Source organism: Dasypus novemcinctus, chromosome 19 (genome assembly GCF_030445035.2).
Source record: "Dasypus novemcinctus isolate mDasNov1 chromosome 19, mDasNov1.1.hap2, whole genome shotgun sequence".
NCBI lineage: Eukaryota > Metazoa > Chordata > Mammalia > Cingulata > Dasypodidae > Dasypus > Dasypus novemcinctus.
In genome coordinates this window covers 5,758,141-5,771,840 of record NC_080691.1, presented here as the reverse complement: position 1 = coordinate 5,771,840, position 13,700 = coordinate 5,758,141, and the positions used below count along the sequence as shown (strand labels likewise).

Below are 13,700 nucleotides of genomic sequence, written 5' to 3'. Positions count from 1 at the left end.
GAGGCCTCAGCCACAGAGCCACTGGCCATCGGCACCCAGGAGGCACCCAGAGGTGACATGGGGTGGCCCAGGGGAGCTGGTTGAGCACAGGCCACTGCTGTGCTCCTCCTGGGTAGCCCCACGTCCATCCTCTTCTGAGGGTGTGGGAGCGTGGACAGGGGGACCATCACAGGCAGGAGTGGCCATCAGGGTTGGGGACACAGAAGGCCTTCCTTGTCCCCTGCCAGGTCATGGGTGGGTGTGGGAAGAGGCAGTGTGGGGACATCCATGTGGACTGTGTCTTTCCTGAGCCTCGAGCTCCCTTGTTCTCTCCACCGGGCTCAGGGGAAGGCAGAGCCCATCTGGGCCTGCACTGGGTCCCAGCCCGATGGAGAGCCAGCTTCCCCTGGGGGGGAGGACAGGCCCCTTGCTGACACCCCTCAGCCCGGGTGCTGGGCACTGTGTCCACAGAGCTCCATGCAGGTGGTCGGCAAGGAGCTGGCAGAGGGGCTCATCTACACCGTCTCTCTGAGGAAGGTGCCAGTCCATTGGGGCCCCGGCCAGGGCCGGCACTGGTTCCAGGTGAGAGCAGGCACCGAGGGGGGGGGGGCTGAGGCAGCCAGGGAGCACCCCGGGGCCGTGTTCCACCCTGATCGCCGCCCGCATGCTCTTTGGGGATTTCACACCCGAGTGGCCCCATATCCCGCTTCCCGAGGAACCTGGGACCCCACCAGTACACGGCCACTCCACAGCACACGGCCACTCCACAGATGGGGGAAGGTCACTGCACATGTGCAGAGGGGCGGGAGAGGGTCCTTAGTGCAGGATTCCCTGTCAGGGCCTGCTGGAGGGTGGGAGCGCCGCAGACACGTGCACGTCGTGCTGCTGTGTTTGCGAGTCCCCTCCTTGGCCCCAATGGACCGGCAGCATCTTTGTGACTGTCCTTCCCCATCTGCTCCGAGCCATCCAGCTCTCCTGCTGAGGAGCGTTCTCGCCATCTCCCGTAACTGTCCCCTTGACCTTCCCAGGTAGGAGCTGGGGCCTGCCTCGGCTCCCAGGATTCCAGGAGGGTGGCAGTTCAGGGCAGCCTTTCCGCCTTTGGGCCTGCTGGAGCTGAAGGTCCTGTCCTGGGGCCCTGCCGGCTCTGCTGCCCTGGACACCTCCCACAGGCCCCCAGGCAGTGGTCCTCCTGGCCCCGGTAGAGGCTCCAGGAAAGGGACAGCTGGGCAGAGGAGATGCAGACCTCCCTTTCTCCAGGGAGGGCCAGCTGACCTCACAGAGGGGCAGCAGTGGGGGACCACCAGCTGTCTTTGGGGGGAGTGTTCCTGCAGCCCCTGGCCCTGGCCTGGCGTTTCCCTTCCTTGTCCTGAGGTGGGGTTGGGGTGGCCAACAGCATCTCCTTGTTCCTCTGGCCCCAGGACAGTGCAGTCCAGAAGGTCGTCTCCTGACCAGGAGGGTCTGCAGTTCTCCAGGCTCTGATTAGACCCTCGGCCCTGCAGGGGCCTTTCTCCCCCAAGGACCCTCCAGGCACCCGCCCTTTCAGGTCAGGGGCCTCGCCTTTCAGGTGTTGGCTCGCCTGTGGTTCAGTGTGAAGACTGAGGACCTTTCTCCACTAGGGGCCCGCATGGCCCTTCGGCCGGACATCGCTCAGGGCTCGGGGCAGCAGGTGGGCCCTGGCCACGCCCAGCTGGGTCCAGGCACTGTGTCTGACCACACTGCTCCCTCTGTCCCACCCCAGAGGAAGAACAAGGGGGCCCTCGCGAGGGGGGAGAGCCGCATCGTGCGCAAGGTCAATGCAGGCCACTGGGAGGACCTGGCAGAGCACCTGGTGCCTGCATTGTAGGAGGGCGACCTCGGCTACATCCGCACCTTCCTGGGGACCTACCACATGTTCGCCTCCACCAAGCAGGTCCTGGACCGGCTGTTCCACCAGTGAGCGCCCGCCCCTGCCCGCCCCCTGGGCTGCTGTGCCCCCCACACGCTGGGCATCTCAGAAACACCACTGCACCTGCTGGCCTCAGTTTCCTCCTTGGGAAGGGGGTGCCCTGAGGACCAGCCCCCAGGGCTGATTGTAGGACAGACTGGCAGGGTCTGTGGGAAGGGCTGCCCCGAGCCTGGCTCCGGGACAGGGCGGCTGGAGGCGCCGGGCTGCTCCTGGGCAGGACTTCCCTCTGCCCAGGGAAGAGGCTCTCGGCCTCGCTCCCTTTGCTCCCAGTTTTCTCATTTCTCAGGGAGGTCTTCGAGCCCTTTCGGGCCTCTGACCTCGGTGTGGTCAGAGCAGGGATACCTGTGGGCTGCCAGAGGGCTCCAGGCCCACCACGGGTCTGAGGAGGTGCCGCTGGGGGCTCCCCCTTCCCCTGGTAGCCGGCACGTGTCTACTCGGTGCACGCACTCCCTTCGGCACCTGGCTTCATGCAGCAGACACGGCAGACCAAAGACCCTGCCTTCTGGGTTCCTTTGGAGGGGGCACCACCAGCAATAGGCAGAGCCATCTTCAGCAGGGGGGACACTCAGCCAGCAGCTGTGACAGCCTCACGGTCTCCCCTAGGTATGGAGGTGACCTCGGTGGGAGGGGCGAGCCTCATGGACGCCTTGACGTGAAAACGTAGGTGCACTCTGGGAGAGGGTGAGGGGCTTTCGTGCCCAGACCCCATCGTGGGGAGTCGGGTGGTGGGTGGCTGGGTAGGACTGGGCAGGGTCTGGGGCCACGTGTCCTCTGTCCCCTGGAAGGCTGAGTCCAGAGGGCTTCCCCCTCCCCTTGCAAAGGAGTAAGGAAGCTGAGGTGGGGTCCTGGGGCACTGTCTGCACAGGAGGCCTGGGGGCTCATTCCTGAGAGAAGCCCACTCCTCCTCCACTCCCTCCCAGTCCCCAGGCCCCCAAACACCACCTCACGCAGATCCCGACAGGAGTTGGTGAGCGGCCTGCTGCCAATCTGCCGGGGGCCTCAGTCCTGTCTGCCTCCTGCAGGGGTGGCGGGGGGGGGCAGTGTCCATGGGAAGGGGAGACACACACGACACCAGGCAGAAAATGAGGCAGCTCCTTGGGCAGACGCTCCTGGGTGGGGGCCACGAGGGCCTGGGGCGGGAGGACGGGCCCTGCCCCCTCCACACTCACCTGGTGCTGAAGCTCCTACTGTGTGTCAGCACTGGGCTGTGGCCAGGCCAGTCAGAGCCCTTGCTGTCCTCGTCGACTTTCTGTGCAGTGGGAGGGTCCCTGGGGGCAGTGTGGAGGGCAAGGTCGGCATCTGACCGTGCGGCCCAACCTGCCCTCAGCACCCTCTGCTCCCTGCTGGGCACCTGGATGGACCAGTACTGGGAGGACTTCCTGCAGCCTCTGGACTCTCCCTGCCTCCAGCTGCTGGCGGCCCATGCCCAGGAGCACCTGCCGGGCTCTGGCCCACAGTGCCGTGTCACACTTCTGCTTGCCCAGATGAGAGACCCGGAGCCCACGGAGGCAGAGCCGGAGGGTGAGGGGGCCTTGGCGTCGGGGCATATGAGCTTGTGGGCCAGGGGCTGGGATTGTACTGCAGAGGCAGGAGCCAGCAGAGGCTGCCCTCGGGCTGCAAGCAAGGCAGAGCCCCAGATATGTCACCTGGGAGCCTGCCACGGGGAGCACTTTCCTGGGCAGGATCTTCCCCTAGAGGTAGTGGGATCTTCTCTGTTTTGGAATGACACTCGGAGCCATTCATGGTGGGGAAACTGCCTCTTGTCCAGCTCCTTTGTCAGCTCCAGAGCCACCGATGCCTCCAGTGCGACCGCCAGTGCTAGTTCCATCCCCTGCAGCCGACACAGGTCCAGAGCCAGAGTCGGCTCCATCACCACCTGGACTGCCAGCTAGTGAGGTGGTGCCAGCGCCTGCCTTGCAAATAGAGCCTGATGCATTCCGTGCCATGGCGCCAACTCCTGAGCTGCAGGTGGCTCCAGCCCACCACAGCTTCCCCCCACAGAGATGGGGCCCATGCCTTCCCTGGAGCTAGACCATCCAAACTGGTCAGCCAGAGCACCTGCTCAGGAGGCACAGGCAGCTGCAGCACCATTGGGAGCATGAGCTGCAGAGCATGTCCAGCTCCACCTGCCTCACCGCCGCTCCACAGATCGGCACTGCCCGCTCCTGAGGGAGAGCCTGCTCCTCCAGCAGCAGAAGCACTGGTTTTCAAGCTGGAAGATGCCTCGGGGCCACCTCCACTGCCACCTGTGGAGGGAGCGCCAGTGCCTCCTGAGGAGGTAGAGCCAGCCCCTTCTGCTGGGGCAGCCCCTGCTGCACCATCCACACCGCCAGTTGGCAAGGGGGAGGAGATCCCACCGCCACCTCCAGTGCCGCCTGCACAGGTTGCTCCAGGGCCCACTCTGGAGCTGCAGCCAGTTCAGGCACCTTCAGGAGCAATGGCTCTCAATGGGGAGGCAAGTCTGGCAGCAGCACCTGAGCCACAGCCAGAGCTCAGCTCAGCAGCAGGGTGGGCTGCCCTCCCCCACAGCCTTCCTGCCCCTGGCCCGGGCCCTGCGGGGACGGTCTGCGTGAGCAGAAGCCTGAGCTCCTGGCTTTCCCTCCCGAACTGGTGGCAGAGCAGCTGTCGCTCATGGATGCGGTGAGCAGCTGGGCTTGGCAGGGTGGAGCTGGGGGGACCTTCCTCCTAGGACCTGCGCCCCAACCTTCCCCACCCTGATCGCGAATCCTGGGATCTGGGTCCAAACCCTGGTCCACTGCCAGCCTTGTTCCCTGGGCGAGTTTCTTGAGCCTCTGGAGAGGAGACCTAGGACACAAGCCGTCCCTACCACACGCACTGCTGTGACAATGACCCCAGCCAGGGTCCTGAGGGCATGCGGGATCTGAGCTGGGGGTGGGTGTGGCTGGCTGACTCACCCTCCTCCCCAGGAGCTGTTCAAGAAGGTGGTGCCCCACCACTGCCTGGGCTCCGTCTGGTCCCAGCGCCACCAGAAGGGCAAGGAGCACGTGGTGCCCACCGTGCACGCCGTCATCAGCCAGTTCAACCATGTGGCCGACTGCGTCGTGGCCACCTGCCTCGGGGACCACAGCATGAAGGCCGCAGACAGGGCCAGGGTGGTGGAGCCCTGGATCGAGGTGGCCAGGGTGCGTGCCGGGGCCCTCTCTGGACTCCTGGACACCCCTGCTCGCTGGTGGGCTCTCGGCCTCAGGGCCATGGCCTGTCTGGATCACAGCCCTCCTCCCTTCTCACGTCCCCCCCAGGCTTTTCCCTCAGGTGGAGCATGGGGGTCTCGCTCTGGGGTTCTGGCTCGCCCTTAGGGGCTCCGTGGGGGTCTCTCATCCAGAGGGGGAGGTCAGCCAAGGGGGCTGGAGCGGGAACAGGGGGCACTCAGACCACCACCCATGGCCTATTCTTTCTCCCTCCCCAGGAGTGCCGAACCCTCCGCAACTTCTCCTCAGGCCTCGCCATCCTCTCTGCTCTCGAAAGCCACGCGATTGGCTGTCAGAAGAAGACATGGGTGGAAGTTTCCAGGTGGGCAGGCTTCTCTCCAGGGGATGCCGGGGGGGACCAGGGGCCCCGCGGGAGGCTGGGCATCGCCCTGCAGGGAGCCTGGAGGCAGCGGGATCCGGGTAGGGGCCGGGTGGGTTGGGGCTCCAGGTCTCGCCAGGACCTGAGGTCAGCTGTTGTGCATCAACACTGGTGCCGGCTGCGGTCAGGCATGGAGTCGAGCCAGATGAGAGCACGTCCAGGGTGTGCTGGTCAGCAGCCCACTCTATCCAGTGGACAGCAATCCGTGTCAACACCAGCTGCTCGTCAACTAGGAGTGGGGATCCCCACTGTGCCTGCCTGAGAGCTCAGCTCCCAAGCCCACGCTATCCTGCAGTGCTCAGAGCTGCCCAGTTTCAGCACCACCCACCCAGGCAGCCCGGGTCCCAGGACCCGGCTACGATGAAGTGGGTTGTCCCCTGGACACTCCCACCCACTCCCACCTTTCTCCTTTCTTCTTGCCCTCCCCCAGGGACAGCTTCCACCTCTTTCAGACACTGTCTGAGATTTTCTCCACTGAGAGCAACTCCTCCCAGGGCAGCGAGCTGATCTCCCAGGTGAAGAGCAGGTGGGGGGTCAGGGCTCAGGAGGTGGGCTTGTGAGTGTTTCCCTGGGTGTTTCTTTGCAAACATCCTGTCAGGCCTCTTCTGGAGGAAGATGAAGAGGGCTCTGCCTGGTTCATGGGCAGGTGGGGGGCAGCTGCAGGGCCATAGGCTGGCGTTGGTGCTCAGATGCGGTGGGAGGGGCTGGGATGTTCCAGGAGGAGATGATGAACCGGCAGGAAGAGAAGTCTCCATCCACGTGGGGGTCTCAGACCTGCACCTCGTTACCAATGGCTTGTGTCAGAGAGCTGGGAGAAGTCTTTGGGAGACAGGAAACCATGGCGGGTCCTTTCTGACTGAAACTAGAAGCTTCCACCTAGAAGACGCAGCACAACTTCGATGTCCAGTACTGCAATGTCCAGCCGTGCAGCTGGAGGACGGGGTGCCCCTGCAGGCAGAACATCCCGAGTGGACCCCCAGGAGGGGGTGCCTGTGTGCAGGCCTCGGGCAGCCTTTGGATTTTCAGTCGTGTGGGCTGGGGCAGGCAGGATCTGCTCAACTAGGCCTCCTGGGACACCCCATCCTCCAACTCCATGGCTGGGATGACAGGAGGCCCCTTGCACATCCACGCGTAGAGGCCAGGAGAAGTGGACAGCTGTTGGCAGTGGCAGGCTGTGGGCAACGTCAGCGCAGAGGAGGCCTCCGGCCGGAGGGAGCCGCCTATCCTCAGCGCCCCGAGCGCATCCTTCCCTGGGCCTGTGTGTCCTCCGGCGGAATGGAAGCACAAGCATTCAGCGGTGCCGCCCTCATGGCCAGCTCATGGCCAGCTGGCGGGGTTGATGGGAGAAAACAAATGTGGCCGAGTATTGCTGGGACTCCGAGAGGGGAGCGGGATGGCCAGAGCATCCGTGCCACTGGCATGCACCCCCGAGGCCTCTGGACTCCTGAGAAGGGGTCAGGTCTTTGTGGTCACATCCCAGATATCCAAACAGGCTCAGGGAGGCCAGGCCATTTGCATAAGATCCCCAGGGCACCTCTGGCACGTGGTGGCAGCAGATTTCCACCTGCCCACTTGGTCCAGGGGTCCAAGGCCCCAGGGACAACAGGGAAGGGCGGAGGGCCTCACTGACCCTGAGCTGCTCAATCCTGACGGGAGGGGAACCCCGAGTTTGCCACCCTGGACACGAACCACAACAGAGCCAGAAGCAGCAGCAACAGCAGCAGGAGGGGGTGGGGGTGTCTCCTGCCAGGGGGCCAGGGCGGGTGGCCTCCAAGTCAGGGTGGGGCCCTCCTCCCAGCCATCCCTCCTGGGCCTCTGAGCCCAGGGAGCCTCCCTTCCATGTCTGTTCCCCTGGAAGCTTGAGGGCCGGGAGCCGAGGGAATCCTTGGGGACTAGTGGCAGCAAGTCAGAGCAAGAGTCTGGAAGAGCCGATGCTGGTGGACTGGGTGGGGTGGGGTGTGGGCTTGTGATGGAAGAAATGCCGGTGCAGGGAGGTGACTGCAGGGGAGTTTGGGGTCCTTGGAGGCCAGGCGGGGAACTTCGGGGTGACAGCTGGGTGCCTGAGCATGTGCCAGGGTGATGCTGGGTGGTCCTAGGAGTCAGCCTGTGGGGTTGTCAGGGCGGGGTGTTGGGGGCCCCCGAGTGCCTGCGCTCATCCCCACCGACTCCACGCCACAGGGTGCCATCCAGGGCACTGTTCCATGGTTGGGGACATTTCTCACTCGGTTTTTGGTGGTGGACTCTGCCATGCAGGAGTTTCTGGATGTGAGTGAGCCTGGGGCCGGGACTGCGTGGGAAAGGGTCCCTGAGGTTTGGGAGGAGAGGCCGGCCCGAGCCCCGAGCGCTGAGCAGTGGGCACACTGCATCTCCCAAGAGCCTGCCGGCCACCCTGGAGCTGGGTGCTGTGGAGTTGTGGCAGCAGAGTGAGCGCAGGCTGGTCCCGGGGCATCTCTCCACTGTGGTCAGAGGCTGGGCCAGGTGGGCCCTGGGGCTCCCCTCGGGGGCCCCACTCCTGCACCCACAAGCCTGTCTGGGTCCCTGCCTGGTCTGGGCTGCCCTGTGCCCATGGAACCCGCAGTTGTGCTGCGCGACAAGGGCTCAGGGGCGACGGGCACGGCAATGGCTGGGGGCCCCCTTGTGATGGATGTGACCTCTCTGCCTTCCAGGGGGCCAAGGTGAATTTTGAGAAAAGGAGGAAGGTGAGCAGCTGAGGCCAGCAGTGCAGGGGTGGGACTGTGGGTGGGGGCTGGAAAAGAGAGAGCCTCCTGGCAGGGCACCCCTGGCTGCAGGCAGCTTCCTGGAAGACTGCTGGGGAGTTGGAGGAGAGAAGACAGGGCCGACCCCTCCCTCGGGAGCATGGGGGTTCACCTGGTGAAAGGTCGACTTCCTGGAGGAGGAGCTGTGTGAACTCAGCCCTGAGGGCAGGTAGAGCCTGGAAGGCAGGGGAGGCCTGGGAATCCAGGGGCCAAACCAGCCCCCGGGCCCCGGCCCACCGGGCAAGCCCACCCAAGCCTCTGCAGTGCCTCCTCCTCTGTCTGATCCCAGGAATACCAGCTGGTGGCTGAGCTGCAGCAGCTACAGGCATGCTGCTGCTATGACCGCCTTGTGCCCGACAGGCGCTTTGGGGCCTGGTTTGAGGCTGTGGAGCAGCTTGGCATTAGGCCACGGTGGGGGCAGGAGTGCCCTGGTGGCTCCTGGGCCCATGTAGGCCCTGCTGCCCGAGGAGGCCGGGGCACGCGGATGCCAACTGCTGTGCGGACCCCAGGAGGGAGTCCAAGCTGGGGCTCCCGGGAGCCTGATGGCTGCCCCCTGTCCTGTAGCCTCCTCCTGTCTCATGAGTGGGAGCCACCACCTGAGTCAGCCAGTGAGAGCTTCCAGGCCCAACACCCCCAGAAGGCAGCAAGCCTTGGAGTGGAGAGTGAGTTCCCCTTGTGGGGCAGGTGAGGGTGGGCTGGCCGGGGCTCAGGGGAGCTCCAGGCTGAGCATGGGCTGGGGGCACCTGCCACCGAGTGCCAGGATCCCAGCTCCACTCCTGACCAGCCCTGGGGCTGGGAGAGTCACCCCTCCCTGGGCCTGTTTCTTCCTCTGGGCAATGGGGTGGTGCTGCCTGAGCTCTGGAGCAGTCAGGGCCCACTGGCTCCTCTTGATGGACCTAGGACTTAGCCGTGTGCAGATTTAGCAGGGCAGAGGTGGGTAGGCATGCCAGGGGAGGCCCCCAAGGTAAGCTGAGACTCCATCCAGCCACCAGGGCCCCGACGCTGAGTCTAGTGGCAGCAGGACTGCCCACTCCAGCGTCCAGCTCCAGGGTGGCCCTGACCTGAGTGGTGGGGATGCAGCAGATTCTGCTCACACGCATGTGGCTGGCTCCTCCAGCTCTGTGGTGGAAATCCACCTGGACCATGTCCTGGAGGCCCAGGATGGTCAGGAAGCAAAGGTGACTGCCCAGCCCTGCTCCCTGGGGGCCATCGCCCTTCCCCTGCCCCTCCTGTGCCTGCTGGGCCCTCCCCGTGTCCATGAGGGGTGGAGCCCTGTTGACTTGTTCAGACCTTCTAGAGCCTCCTGGAGCTTCTTGAGCAGCCCGGGCTGCCCCGAGACTCCCGGCCTTCTGCTGATCTCCCGTCCCCCATAGCCGGGGCAGTCGACCTCCACATCATCTCAGATCGGCTCCACCGTTATGTCAGCATCGGGAGGAATGTCCTCTTCCTCCTCCATCCAAGCCAGGGCCACCCAGACCAGCTGAAAGCGCCGCGACTCACGGCCACGCTACAAACGGCACGTGGGCGACCACTGCTTCATCCGTGTCACCCTGGCCGAGGACAGCGGCCACAAGGTCCAGAGCATCCTGGTGAGCTGGGCATGTGGCCGCCCCTGGGCCATGGTGGCTCAGGCTGTAGGCACCTGAACAGTGCCATGGTCCCTGCCTGCCACCCTGGAGCAGACTTGCCAGGGCCTGGGGGAGGACAGACAGCCACGTCCAGGGGCAGGAAGAGCGTGTGTGCGATGGTGGTCAGGGCTCAGGATAGTGGACACAGGCAGGCCTGAGGAGGCATGTGCTTGGTGGGCTGAGGAGCATCCAGGAGGCCAGGGCTGAAGGAGCAGGGTCAGGGGAAGGGCTGGGGTCAGAGAGACGTCGGGGTCCCATCAGGCCCTGGAGCTGCCAGATGGAGCGTGACTTTCTCAGGAGCTCCTGAAGGGTCAGAGCAGAGCAGGGACAGCAGGAGAGCTTTGGCCTCAGAGTGGATGGTGAAGTGGTGCGTGGAGACACCAGCCAGTGAGGGGCTGCTGCCGTGACCCAGAGGGGAGGATGGGGTCTGCCCCAGGTCGGTGGCCATGAAGGCATGAGCAGGGCCCAGATCCCAGATGGACGTGCAGATGGAGCCACCCCTGCCCCACAGTCCAGAGGCTGCAGTGCTGCCGTGGTGCACAGCCAAACGGGCTGTACTTCTCTTGTGACCAGGAGCTGGCGTGCTTGTTCTAAGCTGTCACTGAGTGACCCTTGGCCTGAGCCCTGCCTGCACCTGGGCCCTCATGCTCAAGGCAGCTATGGTCTAGACCTTGCTGAGCACAGCTGCCTCCTGGAGCCCAGGGCATCCTACGGGGCCATAGAGTGTCTTCCAGCCTCTTCTTGGACAAACATCTGGGCTGGGACTGGACGTGTTGTTCTACCTGGGGGTTCACTGCTACACGGAGGCCTCCTGGAGGGGCAGGGGCAGGGAAGGGCCCTCCTCAAGGATGAGCTGTCTCCTGTGATGGGGAGGGAGGAGGGACAGAGAGAGACCCTGAGGTCACCCCACAGTCCCCACCCTCTGCTGCGAGGCCACCCTTTGTCCCAGGGCTCTGGGAGCCCCTAGCAGTTGTGCAGGCCAAGGAGCCAGGGGATGGAGTTCAGCCTGCGGGCTGGGGATTTGGACCCTCCCTTGGAAGCACCCTAAGACAGAGGTGCAGCTTCTTGTTGGAGATGGGGTGAGGAATGACTGGAAGAGTGCCCTCATTGTGTGGAGTGTCCCCAGGGGAGCAAGAGAAGACAGGGAGGCTCCTGTAGACCCAGCCCTGAGCAGAGGGGCCTCTTCAGGGTCTCTGGCAGCTGTGCTGTGGGGAGCCGGCTCCAGAACCCATGCCCTGAGGCCTGTGGTTGACCCACCGCAGGTGACCGACCAAGACAGGGCTCTAGCCATGATCCTCAAGGCCCTGGAAGAGCACAAGCTGGCTGGGGAGCAGCCCGAGGACTACCAGCTGGTGCAGATCATCTCAGGAGATGGAAGTGAGTCAGGGGCGAGGGAGAGGGCAGGGGTGCAGGGGCAGGTGGGGGGCAGCACGGCCCCGGCCCAAAGGTATGAGGTCTCGCTCAGGAGGCCCGGTGCAGGGCTGCCCTTGGCGAACTTGGCAGTCTGGTCCCAGGGAGTGCTGGGCTCAGGGGTGTGCGCTGGGGTGGAGAAGGCCAGTTTCAGCGCCGCGATCCCCAGCAGGGAGGCGGCAGGGGTGCTTGGGGGAGGAGACGACCTCGTGGCAGCTCCACTCTGAGGCTGGCAGGTGGGAGTCAGAGTTGCTTTTGGAACAAGGGTCCCCCGCTTTCAGCTGTGCCTCTGCAGAGTCTTCCCTGGTCATTCAGGGTGTCATTCAGTCGGCTCCTCTGTGGTCCTGGAGTTGGACTGGGGAAGTTGGGTGCCTGGCCAAGGCCGGCTCTCATGGGAACACAGAGGATGGGGTTTGTCCATGCCCTGGAGCACGGCTGACCACCCCTCTGCCCCACCCCACCAGCGCTGCAGATCCCGGATGGCGCCAACGTGTATTATGTTATGGTGCCCTCGCCCGATTACTGATTTCTTCTCCTGAGGAAGACCACACCCCTGGATGCCGAGGTCAAGGAGAAAGCTCTCTCATCCCTTCGGGGGAGTTGGCAGAAGGGACCCAGGTTCCAAAAGGGGAAACTGTAACTGGCCCCATCTGTCCCCCAAACCTCAGGGCCAGGCCTGCCTGGCCAAGTCCTTCTGCTGACCCCAACCACCGTGGGCCAGGCCAGGCAGGTGCTTCCCTCCCCAGCAGCCAGTCTGGGCCACCCCCAGACTCCACTCACACCCCTGGGCCTGTCCTGCTGCTCAAAACATGGCTAGTCAGAGGGACAATCTGCGAGAGATTGTCAAATAACTGAATTGAGAATCAACAGCAATGAAGACTGTCTATCTAAAGGGGAGGGGCAATATCTGCCTTTGTCCTTAGAAGATGTTCAATGTGAAGGTTTTATTATTAAATTCTTGTTTCCACTACAGCCTGGGAGATGAGTTTGTTTCTTGCATTTCCCATGTTAATTGAAATGAGATACAGGCTCTCATGGTGCTCAATCAAAGGAGACATCCTGCAGAGTCATCCGTTTATTTTAGAAGGGAGAAGTGAAAAGAGCCAGCTGCCTCTCCCCGGGTTCCTGAAGCAAATACGGGAATCCACACCAGAGAGCACACGTGCATTTCAGTGTTCCACCCGGCGGGAGCCGAGAGCACCCAGGAGGACTTGTTGGGCTTTAGACCATTCACAAAGACCATTTCCTGAGCCCCAGCAGAGCAGTGGCCGCCTTTCTACCACTTTGGAGGAAGAAGGAACCTTTCCCGCTTCTTGCCTGAGGCTTTGCTTGTGCACCAAATAGGAACTTGTAGTTTTCAAGGGCAAACGATAGGTTTACACCAGCAGTAGGTAGGGCAAGAAGGAGAACATAGCTGAGACTGTGGAATGGAAAGGGACAGAGGAGGAAAAGAGAAGGATTCTTGGCACCAGTCCAAGGGCAGGCAGCCCTCACCTCCTCAGTGCCCCTCAGGGCCTCACGGTCCAAGCTTGACCATGGATTTCACGCTTTGTGATCCTCATCCCCAGAATTTGTTTTCCTGAGGCGGGGATGGGGAATTTGAGCAGCAGTGTCCCGGGCTCCAGCTGGGCCTCCTTGGTGTCCACACCACTGCTCCCTTTGAACGAGTGCTTCCCACTGCTGTGCCATTCCCTGTGCAAGTCCTTCCCCCGGAAAATCCCTGGCAGGCCCCACCTCTGTGCGGGGTCCCTGGTGGGCTCTCCTTGCTGGACGGGGCCCGTGGCAGCATGCAGGAGCTCTCAATGCCAAAACAAGAGTGCTCCTTCCTGTGGGCCAGAGACCCCACGTGCCCTCTTCTGCAGGTCAAGGGGAAGTTGGGCCATGTGGTCTGAGGTCCACTTCCTGCTGTGTGGCTGCTGACTGGCCTCAAGAGGAGTTTGGCTCTGAGCATTTTGAGCTCGCGGGACCCTGGGAGGGCTGCGTCCATCGGTCCACAACTTGGGCTTTGCTGATGTCACGGGGGTGTGGACAGTTCCTGTCAGGAGGGGAGCAAGTCACAGCCTGATGGGCCTGATGGCCACAGTCTGGCCCTGATTACTCTCATGGCACATTCCATCGCTGAGTGGCTCCCTCTCCGGATGGTGACAGGCCCTGTCCTGAGCTCCCTGTGTACTCTAGCCTGGCTTCCCCATGACTGGGAGCTAATGGTTGAAGCCCTGGCTCAGCACAGAGCCCAGGAGCCTGCACCAGCCTCCCACCTACCCCAGGTGAGGGCCGAGAGGCCCCTTCTGTCTAGGTGATCAGGGAAGTCCAACACTCTCATCGTACACTTTCATTAGGAAATATTGTTCTTGAATGCATTTTCTCTATAAGTAACAGAGCCTCTAGCTCTAG

The 13,700-nt window shown here is 63.3% G+C and overlaps 1 protein-coding gene across 1 annotated transcript; it reads left to right on the top strand.

The window, feature by feature from the left end:
• Positions 1 to 4,361: 4,361 nt before the first annotated feature.
• On the top strand, positions 4,362 to 12,278 carry LOC131274683 (ral guanine nucleotide dissociation stimulator-like). Its single transcript, XM_058282306.1, has 13 exons — positions 4,362 to 4,379; positions 4,454 to 4,564; positions 4,852 to 5,067; positions 5,352 to 5,455; positions 5,943 to 6,027; positions 7,691 to 7,777; positions 8,179 to 8,211; positions 8,558 to 8,679; positions 8,833 to 8,952; positions 9,386 to 9,446; positions 9,756 to 9,857; positions 11,159 to 11,273; positions 11,771 to 12,278. The coding sequence occupies exons 1-13, from the start codon at positions 4,362 to 4,364 to the stop codon at positions 11,830 to 11,832; spliced, it is 1,236 nt and encodes a 411-aa protein (XP_058138289.1). The 3' UTR covers positions 11,833 to 12,278.
• Positions 12,279 to 13,700: the final 1,422 nt, after the last annotated feature.

Bases quoted from the DNA above. Each gene is read 5' to 3' on its own strand.
- LOC131274683 (XM_058282306.1), top strand. The intron at 5,068-5,351 runs GTGCGTGCCGGG...CTCCCTCCCCAG, and splicing joins CCTGGATCGAGGTGGCCAGG to GAGTGCCGAACCCTCCGCAA. The intron at 8,953-9,385 runs GTGAGGGTGGGC...TGGCTCCTCCAG, and splicing joins GAGTTCCCCTTGTGGGGCAG to CTCTGTGGTGGAAATCCACC.